This window comes from Rutilus rutilus (assembly GCF_951802725.1).
Source record: "Rutilus rutilus genome assembly, chromosome: 5".
Taxonomy (NCBI): Eukaryota; Metazoa; Chordata; class Actinopteri; order Cypriniformes; family Leuciscidae; genus Rutilus; species Rutilus rutilus.
The window spans coordinates 45,385,385-45,408,067 of NC_140213.1; the positions used below are offsets into that span (position 1 = coordinate 45,385,385).

General features: G+C 37.5%; 2 protein-coding genes across 4 annotated transcripts in view; one reads left to right on the top strand and one right to left on the bottom strand.

The window, feature by feature from the left end:
- The first annotated feature begins 12,795 nt into the window (after positions 1-12,795).
- On the top strand, positions 12,796-15,345 carry ssr3 (signal sequence receptor, gamma). Its single transcript, XM_084408979.1, has 5 exons — positions 12,796-13,060; positions 13,478-13,604; positions 13,704-13,802; positions 15,060-15,191; positions 15,274-15,345. Exons 1-5 carry the CDS (start codon positions 12,928-12,930, stop codon positions 15,338-15,340), a joined length of 558 nt encoding a protein of 185 aa, XP_084265105.1. The 5' UTR covers positions 12,796-12,927; the 3' UTR covers positions 15,341-15,345.
- A 1,702-nt stretch (positions 15,346-17,047) lies between these two features.
- kcnab1a (potassium voltage-gated channel subfamily A regulatory beta subunit 1a) overlaps positions 17,048-22,683 on the bottom strand; it is a gene marked incomplete at its 5' end in the record, with an annotated part of 92,492 nt that continues 86,856 nt past the window's right edge. For 2 of the 3 annotated variants that reach the window (XM_084409900.1, XM_084409902.1), the window contains 6 exons: positions 17,373-17,998; positions 19,381-19,469; positions 19,592-19,712; positions 19,830-19,924; positions 20,009-20,129; positions 21,398-21,483. In XM_084409900.1, coding sequence (XP_084266026.1) covers positions 17,909-17,998; positions 19,381-19,469; positions 19,592-19,712; positions 19,830-19,924; positions 20,009-20,129; positions 21,398-21,483 — 602 coding nt within the window. In that variant the 3' untranslated portion in view covers positions 17,373-17,908. Of the gene's footprint in view, positions 17,999-19,380; positions 19,470-19,591; positions 19,713-19,829; positions 19,925-20,008; positions 20,130-21,397; positions 21,484-22,683 lie in introns of all 3 variants that reach the window. The other variant, XM_084409901.1, reaches the window with a different exon arrangement.

Below are 22,683 nucleotides of genomic sequence, written 5' to 3' on the forward strand. Positions count from 1 at the left end.
GTTGATGTTAGTATTTTTTTTCCTACTATGGAAGTCAGTGGCTACCGTCAACAGTCTGGTTACCAACATTCAACTGTTCAACAGAAGAAAGAAACTCATACAGGTTTGGGGCGAGTAAATGATGCTAAAATTAATTTTTGAGTGAACTATCCCCAATAACTGGGTTATAACTAGGTACTAACCCTGAACCTACCCCTAAACCTAACCTTAACACATGTAGTTACATTATTATAAAACCAGTACTTTCTTGGGTAACTACACTGTAAGTACACGTACTGTAAAATAAAGTGTAACCAATAAATATAACCAAATATTGTACTGGGTTGTGTGACCCACCAGTTGGAAACTCCTGCCAGATCATTGTACTGTGATTTGTCACTGAAATGAGGTGAAAGGTTATTCACTGCATAATGACACAACCTGTTTTCACAGCTAATGACATGCTACTTTACACCCTCCCTCAGACAAGACAAACTGCAAATGAATTCTGAAACAAGCACCCCCCACAATTTAGGACAGTAGATACGCACTTGACCACAGAAGGATGCCGTCATTCCAAATAAATATTCTCTTCATTGCAAAATTATATATATATGCCTTTGAAAGGAGTAAAAATGTGCAATTGCATGGCTACGCCTCTGTGACCAAGTTCACATTGTACCTCGCCCAAAACACGTTCTGTATCTTGTGTATAGACATGTCGGTACGAGCCCTCCCTCACAGAGGAATCTACAGGGAAATGAAGTGACGTCTGTGTGTTCCCATGGCTCTGCCCCTGAGAACTGATCTGTTCTTTACACTCTTAACAATCATCATTCGCCCCTTTGGCTTTTAAAATCTGCTAACCTGACATAAAAAAGCCAACAATTCCAAAACGATTACCGTGCAACAATAAAATATAATGACGAGAACAATACATATTAAAAGCATGATTACACCACATTCCATCACAGTATGTTCCATCAGGGAATGGTTGACTTGGCTAATAATACATAATTACTAGGGATTAAAATGGGACTGGTGCTTATTAATTTGGAGCTAGAATCTACTTTATGTGCCCCTGAATGTAGGTCATCCTTGACACTGTAAACACAAAAAATAAAGGCATTATCTCTTAATAAGTGTCCGGTGCATTTTGAAAAAGTAACAAACTACTGTTGTAACAAACTTAATGTAACAAACCATTCACACTGAATGTGAATGTGAACATTTTTAAACACAAAACCCGTTCTGTGTGAACAGCCTCAGGGGATCATGCCAGACATATGTGTTTTTAAAACGCTGCAAAAGACATGAGGGTTACACTTTATTTTAAGGTGTCCATGTTACAGTGTTATTATACATTTAAGTGTGTAACACAGAGTAATACTAATCAACTACATGTACTTACTATATGGTTAGGGTTTGGTTAGTTGCATGTGATTATGTATAATTTATAGCTTACTATATAACTATAACTAACTTTATGTAACGTGTAATAAGGACACTGTAAAATAAAGTGTTACTGTGCTTTGCAATAATTAATTACTACCGGTACATGTTCTTACTTTAGGGTTAAGGTTAGAGTTTGGTTTAGGGTTAGTTACTTGTAATAGCTACATTGTTAAAAGCGCTATATAAATAAGATGACTTATTAGCTGCATAATTTACTGTTATTACTATAGAAAATGCATGTAACTTGTAACTATGTCACCTTAAAATAAAGTTGTAGTACTTTATTTTACAGTCCTGTTCCCCATGTACAGACTTAGTTGTATTGTACTATAGTTATATGTACTTATTATAGTTATTAGAATAACTGGGTAATAACTAGGTACTAAACCTAAACCCAACCGGTAACACTATTTTACAGTGTCCTTGTTACACATGTTAAATGTAGTAATAACTATAAATTATGCATAATTACATGCAACTAAACCTAAACTAAATCATAACCCTAACCCGATAGTAAGTACATTATTATTACACAGTACTTGAACTACACTGTAACACTGACACCTTAAAATAAAGTGTAACCCTTAACCCATGTAGTTACCTTATTTTAACCAGTACTTTCTAAGGTAAGTACACTGTAAGTACATGTAAGTGCACATACTGTAAAATAAAGTGCAACCAATAAAGTGAAAACACGTCTGTCTAGTGCACAGGAAAAACCGGAAAATGTGATGTAAAAATGCATGTAGCCGCAAAGTATAGAAATAAATAACAGAAATATTGGGTGAAATATACATATTTGGGTAACACTTTATTTTACAGTGTCCTTGTTATTATGTTACATGTACTTACCATAGTAATAACAGTAAATTATGCATATTTACATGCAACCACAACCAAACCCTAATCCTACCCTAACCCTATAGTAAGTACATGTAGTTGCTTAATATTACTCAGTACTTAAATATATAATTACACTGTAACAATGACACCTTAAAATAAAGTGTAACCCAAATTTTTGGGGAATTGAACGAAATAAGTTTAAAATGAACGTTATTTTTGCCTTCTCCGCCATTTGGATGTATCTTTTACTGAGCGTTTCCCTTCTTAAACTTCATAAACAACCTGCCTATGTCTGCTTGAAGGATGTCTGAGACTTCGACCTCGTGACCTTGTCCTTGTTGAAGGCATGTGTGTGAATGACGGCTTGAGGTTTCTCTACAGAGGGATTTTCTTCAGGCCCGGGATTTCAGTGGGGGGTTTATGAAAAGAGGTGGAGATTGAAAGGCAGGTGGCGGTGGCAGAGCTGACCAAAACAAAACAAAAAAAGCTTCCGCAGTGATTTATCCCGGAGAGGACAGGAAGGAGGGAACAATACCCTGTTCTTGAGTTTCTGCTCTCTCTCCCTCCCTCTCTCTGCCCTCTTCTCTCATATGCACATGACCAGGTCACCCAGTGTGCACTCACAATGTGCTGATCAAAGCCCTGGGTTTGATCTGCCAGGCTCTTGTTGGGGGCCACCAGGGATGCAGAAAAATTGAGGCTAAAGGTCGCCTGAAACATCTTCAGAGCCAAAGTCATGTATCTGTTTCTCCCTTGAATGAAGCTCCCCTTCCCTTCAGGGCTTTTACCTCCCTCTTTTTCATCTGGCTGAAGGTTTCTGTTACGCCCTGATCCGAGAACGGTTTCTGCTGCTAACACTCTTATCTATATTTTAGTAAGCGAAAGAGCAAAAGTCTCCGAGATCAGTGCAAAAGGGCACATTTTGCGTTAGCACCAAAGACGGGAGATGGACGTGAGCCAACATGTAGCTTTAAGTAGCAGAGGAAAAGAACAGGAATTTTAATGGCCCTGCGAAAACCCGCCCAGCAGGTTGTCATCTCGCAAATGCCACAGATGTCTCTGAAAAGACAGCGGAGAGAAGTGTAAAAGTGGCTAAATCAATTAGGAGCATGAAACCGTGCTGAGCACTCTCTTGATCCTTCTTCGAACTCTTCAAATAACCATCACTTTCATTCGTTTCAACATCAGCAGCTCAGTTTTATAACAGTTGACAATGACGCCGCTGGAATGAACCATTAAGGAACAAGCATCTGAAAAGAACGCCTGATGACACATTAACCCATGCTATTGACGACAAACCTTCTGCCATCTAACCAGAGGTGTTAGAAAATGTCCATAGAAACCTTCAGAGAGGAAAACACATACACATTTAGGTCTAGACGTGATGCATTAGATGGTTTGATGACCAGTCACCATATGGGTGGCGCCAGTGTTTGTTTGGGGAAATGCCACGACACCTTGACTTTCCTTTCTCCATATGCGCCTTCATAAACCGTTCACGTTTACAGACACTCAATGACTACAAGCATTGATATGGACATGAGTGTGCTATTTTCCTTTCTCTGTAACGCAGCGAGGGGCTTAAGTTTCCTTTCTGTCCCCCGGGTGAATAAGGGGGCCCTATGTTACTTTCTGTTCATGACTGGTCTCCTGTGACAGGGGTTGCAGTACGTAGATCGCTTTTCCCGTCATCCACAAGGAATGTTTCTCGAGTAGCTCGGTCAATAAACACATATACAGGGTCTGCTGCTTATGTGCTGTGGTTTGAGGGCACCTTCAAGGCCAACTTCACTTAAAATCTAACTGAGAAAATCCCTGAAATAACATTCTCGTCCTAGACATAGTCCTGTCGTCCCTGGAGATTGGGTCGCATTTACCTGTCCTGGCTTCCCTGAAATGAAATTGACAGATGCAGTGCTATTCAGGGACTGAATGTCTCCTGTTTTAGATATCTGAGGCATTTCTTTCTGACTCTTTACATCCCCTTTGACACTGAGCTCTTCAGATCTATAACAAGCTCTCTCTGAAAGCCTGAAACCCGGCTAACAACAAATGGACACAGCAGATACGCCAAAAGATGTTCAGTAGGAGAACAACGTTGCCTTGTTTTAAACACATTTTTTGGGACGAAGCAAAGAAACTATATTCCTGTATTTCCTGGAAAGGAAACGGATTCATTAAATCCAGGGTATAAAGGAAACTGAATAAACCCCAGATGGACAACATGCTTGTGATCTGAGCAAAAATGATTTGTCGCCATAGCAAAGTTTTCTGGTTGCTTCCTTTTCATAATGGCACACACTGACCGCACGTTTCGTTCGATTCGGGAATATGAATTTTTGTTTCTTTAGGACTAGGAATTAAGAACTGCCACACTTTGAGCCATGTTATGATTTAACAGAATAAAATGTAATGATCACAAGATGAATCCAACATAATCAGTGCCTGACGCATCCTGTGACCTCTTATGAAACGGTTAGTCTCCATCACATGGCTTTATATACAGAACTAATTAGAGCAGCTGTCAGGTCAGGAGAGGAGTAATTTAATAACGCAGCACATCTGACAAACACACACACACCTCTCAAGTCCTGACGGATTGCATCACACAAAGCATGATCAACAAGCCAGGTCAACATGTTCCAGGACACCAAATGGAGACAACAACCCTGCCATCTATTGGTGACTCTGGGTCACATGTGGGCAGGGGAAACACAATCAATATTGTGAGCTTTCTAAATGTTTCATATCCTGCTCTAACCCATCTAACCACAACCGGGAAACATTAATAGCTGGTTATAAATCCTGATGTAGTTATAAAAAAAATACTATTTTGGTTGGATTCGGAAATGCATTGCTTCACTCTAAAAAATGCTGGGTTGTTTCAACCCACGTTTAGGTCAAATATGGACAAACATTTAATTAAATTTTTAACCCAACGGTTGGGTTTGTCCATATTTGACCCAAACGTGGGTTGAAACAACCCAGCATTTTTTAGAGTGCAGTATTTCATGACTCTAGTGTCTTGAGCAACCGATATTAATGCGCAGGAAACCTGTTGGAGGATGAAAGGGAACGTAATTCCAGGAAAGCGTTAACAGGATAAAGATGCTCCAGCTACTGGCACGTAAAGAAAGTGTACGATATGCAGCTGCTTACGCCTTGCCTAACAGACACGAGCCATCTGGCGTGCAGATGTACCTGGGCGTGGTGTTTCGCCTCAAACGTTTCTCAAAGGTGCCAGAGCCAAACTCAAGTAAAAAAACATTTTTAATCATGCTTCTGGAATATCATCATTCTGCAAATTTGTCTCAAATTAAAAATTGGTTCGGAAAAGTTCAAGGAAAAGGTCAGGCGTTATATCGCTCTGGCTAACGTGCGTCTCTTTTTCATCTAACATGTCATGCTTTTGAGGACTGGGTTCCCCAAGAGGTCCTTCACCCCCCCTCCTCTTTCCACATCCCACATTATCTGGCTCCCAGGTTTCCTCTCTGCCATACATGCATTTATGAAAACACACCCACGTCCCACGCATGCACTTCTCACTTCCTATTCACTAATCTCACATATGCACACAAACTCTGAATTAGAAACAACTAATGGAAACTGCTGCATTTTTTAAAACCTGTATCCACATTAAAATACGTACATCTAATGAGATCATCTTATAATAGCTGATCTCTTTTCTCATATTACCACCGGACCAGCGTAGCACCGGCCTAGATGGCACAAAACACGCCATTAGTGACCCACTTTAAATATGGGAGTGATTCTGTGGTCAGATGCGACCAAGACAGAAGATTTTGGACAAAATATAAAATATGTATGGGGATAGTAGCTACAACATTGCCTGTAAAATCCCATGTAGAGATAATGATCCACATATGTAGGTGTATTAATGCAATCAATAAGGTATTATTTGAAAATGGCAAACTAAATATGAAATAATTCGTCCACATGATAATCGACACCTTATTTGAGGCATTTCTGAAAAGCCGGATGAAAATTCCACTTTATGTGAAAAATGCAGGTCAAAGAAAGACATACATTTTAGGACTGTATACTGTATGATATAATCTTATTGTAATTCATTTTTATTGCATAATAAAAAATATGTCTAGTTGCTAATTTGTAATTAGATCTAATAAGGTATTTGGAAAATGTATAAGTCTGATCCTCGTCAAAGATTATTCTCTTATTACTGGTCAGATTTAATTGTGTAATCACAGGGTGGTTTCCAAGTTCATTTCAAATGAAGTAAATATCAGCCACTCCGGGGTTCAGAAGGACAGGGAGGATCTGCGAGTGCAAGTTCATCATGAAGTTTGGGAGGAGAACCTTGAGAGCATGAGCGAGGTCAACGCATGCATGAAACACATTGATACAGTTCAAAGCACATCAAAACATCTCTCAAACTGAAGGTCTTTCCCCTCAATGCAGCAGATAATGAACAGAACTCTCATTCATCTCATTCATCTCATTCATTGTGCACATGCCAAGCTGTATTCATGGAGTGTACTTAACAGTCGGCAATCGAGAGGGAGTGGCGCTGCATTACAATCCGTGGTGTTGATTCACCTTTAGCTTGCTCGAACCGGTAAAGCAAATCTTTCAAATGTGGAAGAGGGAATTTTGAACGCTGTCCGAGCGAATTATTATAAATATATCACATCTGGACATACACAGCTTTTCTACGTAATGACAAAATTATAGTTAAACACAGCACTACATTAAAGAGAAGTAGACAGACCGAGAAAAGAATCACTGGAAAGAGTTGTCGGAAGTTTAGTGACGGTGACGTCGAAGTCATGTGACCGTGGTGTAGTTCGTTTATAACCTACGTTTAGCTTTTTTTCAAAATTCATACAAGTGTGTTCATTTGTGAAGATTATTATGATTATAACCCAACATGTAAGAATCATAAGTTTTTGTTATTTATTTTCGGCAATAATCCAAAAGTGAATGAAAAAATCCTAAGGACTCTTCTCACATTTGTTTTTACAGTTTTATTTTTTTATTGCACTTCAAACAAACATAGACAGCACTTCAAACAAACATATCTTTTTCAAGACCCAAAAAACAAAGGTAGGGTTTTATTGAACTTACATTTATGTATATGGAATTTAGCACAAATTTAAATTAAATTTATAATACAGTACTCTTTCCTTTTATTTGAGGGAATATTATTAAAACCAAATATAACGATTTCTAAACACAAAGAAGACTCTTCTCACATTCCTGGGGTTCTCAGAAGCAGAAGTCGTCATAGTTGCATGGGTAAAAAATATAATTTTTGTATTTCCATTTGATGGGAGTTTCCATGACTTTCCAAAAGAGGGAAAAATATATTTGTGTCTTGCTTCCAGTCCAAATATCAAAAAATTCTTAAATCCAGAAGCATTTAGATAAGTAAAATGACATAAGATATTCTTATAAATTGAGTGAGCAAAATTAAAACAATTGGCAGATAATTTTGCTTGTTTTAAGCAAAAACTCACTTAATTTTGATTTTTTTTTTTTTTCAGAAAAACAAATGTCATTTCTTGTCATTTTACTTATCTAGTAAATGCTTCTTGATTTAATAATTTTTAGATATTTGTCTAATTTATATTTAAAGATACTCATGACATATTTTTCAATATTTTTATTAAGTATTCAATTAATCTTCCCGTGAATTGTAATTGTGCTAATTAAAGAAATAGAAATCTATCTTTATGTTCAGAGTAACTCGTTTGCATTTACACACAGTTCTGAGTCTATACCTCTCGTTTCTTTTCTCTCTCTTTCACACGTATATGTGTTCATAATGGAGTAGTTTGGGTGTTAACTAAACCCTTAATCCGGAAGACTCAAATGAACAACTCGCTATAAACTTGGCTGTGATTTATGTCATACGTAGCATTATATTTACCTCTCTTGCCATATGAAGTCACAAGAAATCTGTATGAGAAATGCATCTGTTTTTGCACAATATGTGTTTGTTCAGCGTATTGACCACATAATCACAGCTCTCGCAAAACCATGTGTTCTTCTTTCCTCTTGTGTCTTCAAAGATGCACAAACGGTGAAGTCATCATGGGCACACGGACTTTGAAGGCCAGAATGTCAAGCTAACTCAGCCGCCATTATTTCCTCATCATTCTGTCTCTTTTTCAGTCTATTCTTAGATGAAAAGGTTGATTTTAAAGTCAAAGAGTTTTTTTTTAAATCATTATTCAACCCTCACCTCCGCTTTTGTTGGAGTTCCTGCTGTGTTGTTTTTGCTTTTTGAGCGTTCACACCAAGTTTGTTTTCCCATCTCCCGTGTTCTTCACACGCAGGGTTGACGCTACACAAAACGCAGTGACCTTTCAGATGCAGATGGACGAATGAGCTTTCCTCTCTTGCCAAAATGTCAACGTCTTGAGTTTTTCTTTCCCTCTCTTCTGGTTGTTTGCTTTTGCGAACGGCCTTGGCAGGTCGCTGTGACCCTCGAGCCTTTGGCCTCAGGCTAAACATGAGCTCTCTGCTTTTGAACAGCATTATGACCCCTGTTACAAACAAAAAAGCCTTTTCACACTCTTATTTAGTATAGACTTCCATTACAGGACACACTTCTTAAGCAACACATTGGCTAACATCATTCCTAATAATTGCTTCTAAGTATTAGTGTTTTTTAAGGCAAGCATCCGTTACTAATGTGAGACAAACCCCACTAAGTAAACTTAGCTAAATATTAAACTTCGTAACTCACACTGTTTGTGCAACGGACATGCATGATAGCCTATGTGCCGTTTCTTGAGAATAGGTGTGCTTTATTACAGGCGATTTGATGATAAAACAGGCGAACCACCTTGATAAAACAGCTCAACTGCAATCACTCACAACACCTTAGCAACTTATTAAACAATCTTGTTTAATAATGTATTGTAAAACACACACAAACTGATTTAAATTGAGGAAACCGATTACCTCACTTCGAAACCAATAGCTTTATCATATATAGGCAAACAGACACAGAACAGCACTATTCTCAGATATCGTATCTCAGAGTATAATAAACATGTTTGGCAAGGAGAGATCCTGAAGTCCTTCCTTGTCATATTTCATCTATAGAAAAGAATAGGGCTGGGATGATACACCGATACTATCATGATACTTGGGTGCCGATAAAATATGTATTGCGTTTTTTTAAGAATTGCGATTCTACAAGTATTGTGATTCTATATTGCAATATATTGCTTTTTTTTTGTCATAAATATGAGTCATATTTACAAAAACAAATCACATCTTTCTGACTTTTATTTCAGAAGCATCATACAATACTACATTCTCTTGAATAAATGATTCAATAACAAATAAAAATTTTAACAGTCACTTGTCGCCACCTACTGGCGAAACAATGTAATTGATAAATGCGGAATTTTAAGCACCAAGTTTCGATCAAAAGCTGATTTTGATCGCTATCGTAGATATCAGTGTTCATATTTGAACTTTAAACTTTTATCCAAGTACTTCTATGATCATTTTAACTATTGCATCACAGAAATAATGATACTATGAGGTTGAAAAGACTGTTTGTGAAGCGGTTTCATGACGACTCTCTCCGGGTCAAAGCGCCAACACAGATCTGAATGTTGCGATATGATTTTGTCAAAGTTTAATAGACAGACGAATTGAAAGATCGCGTCGGTGTTTGAATCGAGATCACAATCTCTTTTAGAGATGAATCGTGCAGCTCTATTGTCTTATCTCTCTCTGTATATGAGTAGCGCGCGCGAGGGCTTTCAGTCTCACGTCTCTTTCGCGCGTCCACTTGGCATACACACTCATAGATAACGACACATTTCATCCTGGCTAACTTCTGTCAACCTCATCTACAAGCAAGGACAAAAATAAAGCAGTTGAATTTGAGTTAATATCGATTCTGAAAAAAAAAAAAAAAAAATCGCGATAGCTAGGTGAATCGTTTTTTTCTCCCACCCCTAGAAAATAAATTAAAAGGTGTTAAAGGGATAGTTCACCTAAAAAGGAAAATGTAGGCTCACCCTCAAGTTCTTCCAGGCCTGTAAAAATGTCTTTGTTCTGCTAAACACAAAGGAAGATATTTTGAAGAATGTTTCAGCCATTGACTGCCATAGTATTTATTTTTTCATAGTATTTACCTCAAAACTAAAACATTCTTCAAAATATCTTCCTTTAGTGTTACTTCACATATATTCAGCAATATTGTTGATTTGACTGTACTGACACCAATGGATGAGAACTGACCTGAGCTGATGAGCTTTTTTATTGAACTCATTTCATTAATGATGATCGTTCTTTACACAGTTATTGAGCTGAACTGAATCAACTGATTTCCCCTGAATAATGACTGTTTATCGTCTTTTTAGAGCTGCTTTACAGCAGATTGAACTCTGTTTGCACCATTGAATCATTATTATTGTACTGTTTATTCCTGTACAGCTGCTCTGAAGCAATCTGTATTGTATAAAGCTCTGTATAAATAAAGGTGACTTGACTTGACAGTCATGTTTTTTTTTTTTTTTTTACATTTGGCTCTAGCTTTTAAAAACCCTGCAATGAGTTTTAAACACACGCCCCAGATCTAAAAAGGGCAAGAGGAACAACAAGCAAGACAAAATACACAACACTATCATCACTGTCATCAAATTATGCAACCTTGTAAAGCTGTGTGCTTTCAGATCAAATTCGCCGTCACATGCATTTCTGGCTGCCGTTGAACGGATCCACCCATTTTCCAGAAAGAGGTGCAAATGTGATCAAACCAGCTGCCATGACTGGGCTGTCAGTCATTCTGATGTTAAATAAAGAAACAAACGCTGAGGTCTACACTACACCCATGCCATAACTGCCCTTTATTGACCGGGGAAACCCAGGACGCGCTCACCTGAACTTTGCTCTAGTGCTTTCTGCTTTCCTTTATCATATGCAACCATTGTGCAATGACTTCCAGATAGTTCTCAATTCTCTTTCATTCTCATTTCTTTCTCTCCGGTATGACCACAGTAAATGTCTTATCATCTATCATCGCCTTTCCACCCCCAGCTCAAAGTTGTCAGAAACAAGGGTAAATGAGGTAACGAGTAGTTATCAAAAGTGGAGTGGTGGTAGAAAAGTGTCATTTCACCAGCTCCTTTGTTCTTTGTTCTGTCCCAAACTGCACTTCAGAGAAGTTATAATGTCAGCAATCTGCTCTTCTCAAACATTTATGATGGTTGGGTGCAGTGCTGGGGAAAGTTACTTTTATAATTTTACGTTACTCCCCCAAAAACGAATTACATTGCCTTTATGGAAAGTAATATGTTACGTTACTTTTGTGTTACTTTTCCTCACCTGGACTGGGCTTGCTTGTTTGTTTTTTAATAAAAAATAAATTTAAAAAAGTCCTATTTCTTGCAAATGTATAGACCCTTTCACACCAAAAATGAAATGAATAAGATAGATAGATAGATAGATAGATAGATAGATAGATAGATAGATAGATAGATAGATAGATAGATAGATAGATAGATAGATAGATAGCAAAGGAAGTACATAGCATTAACCAGAGTTATAGCCAAACTTTCTTTGACTTTTCCATACATTTTAATAGGCTATTTGTCTCCATCTAGTGGTGCAAATATTTTTTATAAAACAAACGTCTAGGATTTAATATGATTCCCCTTTTCTGCAGACATCTTCAACATTTAACAAAAATCATAATATCATGTAATTACAATATACTCATGGTGCTTTTTTGTTGTTGTGACGCACCTTTGCTTTCTTCAATTGTAGAAAAGCCACCAATGTCCCAATATGGCGCTGACATGCAGAGTCGGCCCGAGCATAGACTGTAAAAAATAGGGCCCGAGTCGGTTAGTAGGCTACAGTTTACTTCAAGACAACTCATTATGTAGGTGTGAAATAAACAGTTATGGAATTGTAGAAATTAAAGTTAATGCTCCAATCTCCTTCCGATAAAAAGTCCGTCGGTGCCTCAGTGACTACTTCGCTCAAAGAAACTGTCAATCACAGCTGTCAATCATGATGTCACAATCACAAAACCAAACTTATTTAAAAAACGAACACTTAAATGTACATCAGCGTGATAACTACCTAAAATAACAGAAACCAAAAATTATTTGAAGTGTAAATAATTTGATTGTTTAGTTTGTCTCAAGTCCCAATCGATTACATTGAGATAGCGGGTTTATAATTTAAACTGCATCCAGGTAACTTACCTGAGGGCGAATCGGCCATCGAAACGTTTTGGATTCACTTTACACTACAGGACTTGGTCAATAATGACAGATATTTAATTTTCTTAGACTGAAGGAACTTAATCTGGATTGAAAGACTGATGAAGGACTCTGGAGTATTGTTGTATTATGTTATGCCAATGCCAATAAAGTTTTTTTAAGCATTTAATATTATATTAATATAAAAAAGAAATAATTTTATTTTAGCGAACTGTCCCTTTAAATGCGCGAGACCCTCCCGGACACTAGCAGGCAGCGTCTCAGCGCGAGTCTCCTTGAGTTCTGCGCGCACTATTTCCACGTCACTGTTTGTGCTGACGCGGCGTAAGCGCTTCATCCATTCGGATCACATACGTGTCTGTCTCTTTTCAACCAAGCCTAGGATCCGAGCAGTGGACAGACCGGAGACATGGCTCCCAAAAGCGCCAACAAACAGCAGTCAGAGGAGGATCTTCTCCTGCAGGACTTCAGCAGGAACCTGTCGGCCAAATCCACCGCGCTATTCTACGGCAATGCGCTAATCGTGTCCGCAATCCCCATCTGTAAGTTCCTCATCTGTCCCTGCTGAAGACGAGACCCAGACTTCCTTTACTTGCTTAGTTCTCTTCTCTTCTACGTTACATCTATCTATCTATCTATCTATCTATAAAAAAAGACTAAACTGGGAAGGGTCATAGCACTTACATATTATTGTCCTATTGATAGTTTCACTGCTTCTATTGTTCTCCTCATTTGTTTGGATAAAAGTATCTGCTAAATGATTAAATGTAAATGTAATGGTTGAGTCTAAACATTGAACTGCTCACCTAGACACTATTCTAATCTAATGAGTGTGCTTTAGATTCTCACATGTTATACTTTATCTGCGTTCTTTCCCAAGGCTAAACGTTCACTGATGATTGATGACTAATGTTATTGTGATGTATGCATGATTCCTGCACATGTGTGATGTTGTCCAGGGCTGTTCTGGAGGATCTGGCACATGGATCTGGTCCAGTCTGCAGTGCTGTATGCAGTCATGACTCTGGTCAGCACTTACCTGGTTGCCTTTGCTTACAAGAATGTCAAATTCGTCCTCAAGCACAAGTAAGAATGCCCATCTCTTTACTTTTTTTTCTCTCTCTTTTGGGTTTTGCAAGCTTAATTAGTTCATTAGACTGAATGGATCAACTGCTATACTTTCAGGGTCGCTCAGAAGCGTGAAGATGCCGTGTCTAAAGAAGTGACCCGCAAGCTCTCTGAGGCCGACAACCGCAAGATGTCCCGCAAAGAGAAGGACGAGAGGTATTCATCTTAATTATGACACATTGTAATCGACTTGTCTGCTTTTATCAGTGTTATTTTAGTATTACACTATATACTTTAAAAATTTTTTTGAATTTGTATCTAATTTAGTAATTTTATTGTGCTTTTGTTATGTTTTCATATATTTCTATATATCTTTAATTTAGTTTTATTGTAATTTTAGTGCTTAAATTATTTCAGTTAACTGCCAAGGCAACACTTCAAATTTTTTGTAATATTTGTATTTATGTAGTTTTTGATGTAATATTTTATTTCAGCTTTATTTAAGTTACCAAAAAACAAATACTACTTTTTTGGTTTTGTTTAAAATGATTCTGAACAGACAACTAAACAAAATATGTAATTTATTAGAGGTTCAGACAAAATTGTTAATTAATGTGAATGAATTATTTGTAAAAATCGGATCGAATGAATAATTCAGTGACTGACTTGTTTGATTACTGGATGAATCAGCGTTTTTGAACGAAACTCTTGAGCGAACGATTCAATGACACGTTTTTACGAGTCCTATACCTGAATGAGAGCCGCTCTCTTTGGCTCAGCGGCGGCGCAAACACACATTTAAATGATCCGGTGTGAGTTTGTCAAAGGTTTAATAGACACTGGCTGATGTTTGAATCAAGATCGTGATCTTTTTAGCGCTTAATCGTGCAGCTCTAGTGTTCGATTTAGTAACCATTAAAGCAACACTAAAGATCCTTTTGTACCTTAAAATAATGTTTCCAAAATGGTTTCAGTGGTTCATCAACTCGTAACAGGGTGAACGGCACTTCTGCATTCGCTTTGCGCCCCTCTATCGGCTATAACCGCACTATGCAAGTTTGCCAGATCGGGTAGCGAATCTGTAGTTCGAATGAGACTTAAAAACTACAAATTTGACTTGCTTTACGGCAAGCGTTACTATAGTCAATAGTTTGTTTTTCTTCGTTTCTGATGTCGCAATACATCATACTTTCATAAAATCATGCAACATACTCTACCTTGTCTGTGGACATCATTCATTCAAAGCCGGTGCTAGATAAACAGCGAGCGTGCGTAAGCTAAATTATTTACGACAGCGGTAATGGACAATTCCGCTTCCAACCTGTAGGGGGACTGAAGAGGAAAAGTGCTTTAACAACACTGGCTATTATTGAAGACAGAAATGAACCACTTTAGAAGTATCCTGTTGATCTGCTCTTAAATATGTCTACTGTTTGAACGTACTTTGTTCCTAACACTGAGTCTGTGCCGCAGGATCCTTTGGAAGAAGAACGAGGTCGCCGATTACGAGGCCACAACTTTCTCCATCTTTTACAACAACACACTCTTCCTCATGCTCGTCATCATCGCCTCTTTCTTCCTGCTGAAGAACTTCAATCCAACAGTGTAAGTTTACTTCAGTGTTTACTCTTTTGAAGCCTCTTGATTGGTTCCGAAGTCTAACGTTTACCTGACGTGTTTGTCACAGGAACTACATTCTGTCCATCAGTGCTTCTTCAGGACTGATCGCCCTGCTGTCCACTGGCTCCAAATAAAACAGGACAAGATTGAGGAACACACAAAATGAGAGGATTATGGGATTGGGGGGGAGGGAGGTGTGGCGACGTGTTAAAGGAGGTTTGTTATCATTCGGGAGGGCGTTTATCATTTCATCTGTTCATGAAATTCATGATCACTTAAGGCCTTTTGTTTTTGTTTTGTACCAATAAAGACTGTTGACTTATTTTTTCTCGTCATATTTTCTTATAAGGAACACAGGAGTGCAACATGACCAAAATATTTCACAATAAGGATATACTGTATATCACAATATTGTGATTTCTGATGGAAATTCCACCTGTAATAAGCAAGCACACACATGGGTTTACTGGCCTTATGTGTTTTTATTTTCAAGCATATATTCTACCTCTATCAACTGTTTACATATTTATATTTACAGAAGTCACTTCTGCCATACAGGGAGAGATGCATGATATGAGAAAAGACCCTGATGCAGAGGTTCAGGACAGCCTGTGTATCCAACAACTCATCTCAGCGTTACAAACTCTAGAAAACAACAGCCACCACATGGTGTGATTTCTTTGTTTTTGTAAAAGACTTCATTTACAATTGAGAAAAGCTCACAGTATTCCACTCGTGGACCCATGGGAGAATGGGCAAGCCCTAATGTTCATGCAGGTGAGAATCAAGGCACTCCGCAGGGAGACTAAAGGTAACACTATGTACACACACTGTGTTGCTTTCAACACTGGTTTTCTGTACAGAGCCATCTTGTTTTCTCAAGCCAACATCCATCAGGTTTCAAATGTATCTAAAAGCTCTGAGAAGTTACATACTACAGGGTTAAGCAGCTTTAAAATATCAAGGGCATGATAAAGTATGGCTTTCAAGTAGGGCAAGCAAGAGTTATAAAGTCACACGTGAGGCACCCGCAAACTGTCAATCAAATTCACCCCCATTATATCTTAATGCTGACATGCAGATCAGGAGCTCCAGTCATTATTCACTGACCCTTATGATGGTTTCAAACCTATATATTTTTTTAAACATCTCACTTTTTTTTTTTCCATACAATGAAAGTCAATGGGGTCCAACAACAGGAATAAAGTCATTCAGGTTTGGACCAAAATGAGAGAGTAAATGATGACAGGATTTTCATTTTTTTGGGTGAACTAATAACCCTTGTGAAAAAGAAAAGGCATACTTTTAAAAAGAGTACTTATGGAAATAATATATTTAAATATTAGTTAATTGCATTTTAATTCAATGAAAATGTATTTAATAAATGCATTTAGCTGAACTTTAGTTTATATTTTGACCCACTTAAGTAGAACGTAATTACAACATCTTTTATAATATATATTTTTATTATATTATTGTCTTTGGAATATAGTTAAAGTGTACAGCTGAATTTAATAAGCATTTATGGTAAATGTAGAGATACTTTAAAAAAAAAATCTGTTGAAACTTGTGTCATGAATTTAATTATTAGTAATTACACATTTGTAAATGATGAAGCTGCAATTTAGTACATTTAAAATATAGTAACTTTAAAAGTAGTAATAATTATAAGCAAAGTACTTTAGATATGCTTTGGTATGTTAGTCAATACATCAAAATAAGTGTACTTCTTTAAAGCATGACAAAAGATTATCAAAACCCAATCATTTAAAATATACTTTAAAGTAAAACCTTTTAAAAAGTCCAATTAAGTGTTAAGAAACTGAAAGTGGCCTTCAATTGAAATTAGAAGTACAGTTTTTTACTTTTAAGATTTGAAGTGCACATTTAATACATTTAAGCACACTTCTTTCTCACAAGGGCATCCCTTGAATTCCTAAACTCTTCCTTATTACTGTTACTAAAGGAAAAATCAAGTCACTCATTTATAATCAAACATTACCATGAATGCATTAGTCTGCTGGTATAATATACTCTATGCATGTCAGATCAACTTTAATACTGTATATTATGCAGTGCGGATTGAGGTCGGTTTATAATACAGTTGCATGTTCAATAATCACATATGCTACCCTCATTCAAGTAATTTCCAAGGGTCCGAGGTGTGCATTGAGTTATTTATCCATGGCTCACATTATGAAGCAAACACACATATTCTCTATTAAAATATCCCTCATCAATACAGGCAAAACAGCTCGAATCTTTGCGAGTGCACATTGTTCCACCGAGTCAGAGCTCTGCAGTCTGTGAAACAGGTGTGCAGTTGCTGTGTTCGAACACAAGAGGGCGACATGCGCTGTTCCTCCACTCTGTGTGCTAATACCTCCAGGTGTCCCAGTGGTGGATGGTTTTGAGAGCAGAGGCCAAGCATGGGTCATGGGTGTCTATGATGTTCAGAAGTGTGTGAAGCTCCCCTTTCCTGGACACCAGTCGTGGGATTCTCGCTGTGGTGTTCGGGTGTAAAGGCACACCAGCAGAAACGGGATGCAGGTACAGGTTATGGAGGACGGCACTCTAAGGCTTCAGAGAGAGGTCGGACCGATGATGGAAACAGATTTGGAGCAGGAACCACTAGGGCACGAACACTGCTACACACACACACACACACACCTCCCTTCACCATGAGTGTGTGTCCGGAGCCACTAGGACCGGAAGTCCTTCTTATTGTACGGCCTGTTCCCAAGTATATGATCAATGTCTGAAACTATATGGGATGTCATCTTTGGAAGTACCTGAACGTGCAAATAAATTAGTTAGGAATCTTCTGGAAATTAATAGATGCGTAGAAAGTCATAGGGCTGTTTACACCTGGCATTAAGATGTTTTGGTTGCTCGGATCACAGGTGGACGACGCTAAATACAGGAATAAACAGGGTCTAAAACGTTTTGAGCTAGTCCACTTTCAACCACTTCCAGAGGTAGTCGAAAACACATTGCTTTCGTAGTGTAAACGCTCATGTGTTCAAACAGCCACAGAAGACGTCTACTCTCCGTCTACTGACCTAATCATTGTCGGAAGAGACTAGCCAGACGGGATTTAAAGGGGTGGTTGATTATGATTTCACTTTTCTAACTTTAGTTAGTGTGTAATGTTGCTGTTTGAGCATAAACAACATCTGCAAAGTTACAATGCTCAAAGTTCAAAGCAAAGGGAGATATTTGCTTTTACAGAAATCGCTTTATAAGGACTACAACAAACGACTGGTAGGGACTACACGAGCTTCCTCCTGGGTTAGTGACATCACCAGCCCTAAAATTGACATAAACCCGCCCCGGGAACACTATTTATAGATTATCAAGACAGAATATGCTAATCAATGACTAGAAGATAACTACACATCAGCTTCATAAATTCAAAAACCATTCAGAAATGTCCTGTTGCTTCTACATGTCGTCACTTCTTCTTGAGTCTCTCCATCTTTGTCTGTCTCTGGTTTGAACATTAAAGGCTAAACGTTTTTAAAATTTTCAGTGCATGTCTGTGTGAGTGCAAGCTGTTGAAGCTCCGCCCCCTGTGCCGGAAGCAGCAGCTTATTTGCATTTAAAGGGACAGACACAAAAACGGGGCATTTTTGCTCACCCTCAAAAATTGACAACTTTAACATGCTATATGAAAATATCTGTGTGGTGTTTTGAGCTAAAACTTCACATACACACTCTCGGGACATCAGAGATTTATTTTACGTCTTGTGAAAATGGCATTATACCACCCCTTTAAACTTTGTCGGCTGGAGACCCAAGTTTGGTTTATTATAGATGAAAAACATACCAAGCACAATGTTCTCTCACCATTCCTGATTTCTAACACACTCACAGTGTTCGGCTGGTCTTGAAACTGTCAGAGCAGAAACTAAAGCTGCTGCTCTCTTTGTGTTTTTCCATCATCCATTCACATTCGTATGTAAATTGCGTGAGCTTATTTTGTCCATTAGATTGAAAGATCTGAAAAAGCCCAAACATTTACCCGCCCATAGACCCTCCCCTTGAAGAAATCAGGACAGAAGAGACGGATTAAAACACTAGGTGTAAACGGGAATGTGTCTCCCTCGTCTATTGTGATCCGATCGACCAAAACGCATCTTAACACCAGGTGTGAACAGAGCATATATCTCACCTGTATGGCTCCCAGGTTTTCAGTTAACTGCTCTGCATTAGAGGTTCCTAACAGGACTGAACTCACTCCCTCGTTCCGCAGACACCAGGCTGGAGGACAAAAAAAGGCTTCAAATCAATCTTCTCAGCCGATTACAGTTTGTTGACAGAGTGGACAGTAATGTTGTGTTGTGTTACGGTTGTGTTTGAAGTGTTGACGGGAGCAGTCTTACCTACGGCCAGCTGAGGCAAAGTACAGCCAAGCTTCTCTGCAATATGACCGAGTTCTTTCAGCTTCGCCTGCTGCTTTCGTCCATCCTCACTCACTATCTTGTCTTTCAGCCACTGGTACGACTTCAAGACAAAACGAGTAGACGAGTAAAGTCGGGTAGGAAGAAGCATGGCACAAAATAAATAGTTGATTTGTCACTGTGTATATGCAAGCGAGCACGTTTATAGCAAATTAGGTACCTTCATAGATGCCCTAGAGGATTCTGGGATACCATTTTCATACTTTCCAGTGATGATCCCACAGGCCAAAGGGGACCATGTCATGGCGCCCACACCTACAGTCACACACAGAATCAAGATGAGTTGTGCTGCGTGACAGTCAGGATTCAGAGAGTAAATGATGATTGATTGACACCTGCCTATCTTATGGTAGAGCTCAGGCAACTGCACCTCGACCTTCTCCCTCTGGAAGAGATGATACTCCGCCTGCTCACACACTGGAGGAATCAGGTTAAACTGCCTCGCTACAGAGTACGCCTCCTAGAAAGACACAATCAGATTTACACTTTTGATACAATCTCTGTAATAACTACAATTCATACATTTCCATTTCCACCTCCAAGTGCTTTCATAATGTCTTTACTGGGCCGTCAGAAGAAGCAGATATTGCAGATATTACATGCTGGAAATTATTCTCATTATATAGCCTGAGGCTAGTCAGTAACAAACCTAGTTACAAAAATGCCTGTTTTCACAAATCATGTTGGTTTCAAACACCTTTTTCTATCATTCAGTCTAAAATGTAATATAAAACTTCACTGCTGTTGGATAATATAATATAATATAATATAGGCGTGTGTCCTGTGTAGAATTATTTTGTATATATAAATACACACATGTATGTATTATATTTAAGAAAAAATTGTTATTTATATATAAAATATTTATATTGATAAACAATATAAATTCTGTATGTATTTATGTATATATATATATATATATATATATATGCAAATATTTCTTAAATATACATGCATATGTGTGTATTTATATTTACAAAATAATTATACACAGTACACACACACATATATTATGTAAACACAAACTTTTATTTTGGATGTGATTAATCATTGCCCAGCTCTAATGTTATATAATATAATATAATATTAGTAATTTTTCTGTAGAAGCTAACTTTCAAAAGTAAACTAACATTGGAAAATATTTACTGTAGTAAAAAGTGTGACAACTAGTTATTTTCTCCATTATCATGTATAGTAATATCCCATAACTGATTGGCTCCTTGGTATCATTTCAGGCTATGAACACACGTTCCAGTCGGGGGTGTGTTTACGTGGGATAGATCTGGCGTGACACTAGAACATGGTATTATCACAGTCACACAAATTACAGGTCATCAGTGTGTGTCCTCTTTGTAAAACTCTGATCAAGCCTACATTTATCGCCCATGAATTGATAATGTCAGCGCTTAATTACAACATATCAGTTTGTGCCAACTTGCTTTGTGCAACACTGCAATTACAGCAACATACAGTACTGACAAACCACTGACTTCAGTCACAGGGCTAAAAATATGTGATGTGGCCAATATACACTAGAGGAGCTGAGGTTGTTGTTCCAGCAAACACACTGTTTGCTCCTGAATTCAAGCTTAAAGGAAGTAAATGATCAGCAGTTCTGTCATGACATGCAAGTGATGCACTTAATTCTGCTGAACTGGTGTGTCCTGCAGGGTGACATGTTTAGTGAAGTGTCATATGACAACTGAGGTTAAGAAAAATGTTACTTACCATTATTTCCATAGCTGTCCATCGTGAGGTTCCCCAGTACATGGACATGCCCTGGTTTATCACGTAGGTCATGGCTCTGACAATCTCTGTGGAAACAAACATTCACAAATTATGTTCTGTTATGAATGTTATTGTATTTGAAAGTGCACTTGTAGTGTACTTTAAATCTTACATGTATATATATATATATATATATATATATATATATAAAAAAAAACTACTTGCAAATAATATATCAATGAAATAAAAGACCACATAAGTGTACTTAAAGAGAGTGCACTTATATGTTTAGTTGCACGTTAAAAAAAGTGCAATTTCAAAGAAGTACACTTATTTTGATGTTGACTAACATACTAAAGTACTTGATTATAATCTAAACAGTAGTGCATTGTTATACAACTTTACGTTTAAATGTACTAGATTTTAAATGTGCCAAATTGCTTCTTAATTACAAATGTGTAATTACAATATTTTAAATAATGTCGCGTTCAAAGCAATGATCACATGACACAGGAAATTTAATAACAAAACCTTTACTTGGAAACACGCAGGACTATATAGGAATCTCATTTAAACTCATATAACATTATCACACAAACAGAAGTGATACTGGACAAAGGACTGAGGAAACTTAAAGGCTTAAATACAGTTAATGAAGGAACTAAATGAACCACAGGTGAACCTAATCAGTCACTGATGAAACCAACTAGCAAAAGGAACTGAAATCAAACCAAAACTGAACGAGACCATTACAAATATATTACATACAAGGTTCAGTAAAAATGACGTTGAAATATATTTTAGTTTATCATAAATGCTTGTCAGTAATTCAAATACAATAAAAGTAATGAACTTGCATATAAATATGCAACTAAGTTCTATTTATAAAAAAAGCACTTAAAAGTTCAGCTGAATGCATTTAACATATATTGTAAATTATAATACATGCTTTATCATGGAACTAAAACATTGGACCAGCATTCAGTCAAAAAAAATTATGCTAAAGTATCCCTCTTTTTCACAAGGGCGTCATGATAATTTAATCTTTAATTTTATTTAGTTTATGTTGAAAAGCCAGAACAAGTAAAAACAAATTAGGCTGTTATTAAGATAAAACAAACTACAATAGTTCCACTGGTCATTAGTCATAAATGTCAGATTTGGTGTAAATTAGCTAAATTGTGAAATTCTCTAAAGCTGTGTGTGATTAGTATTCTTTTCTGCTTTATTCAGAAACATAATCTGGTATGGTGCGATATATTTTCATTCACTGTGTATCAGCTTGG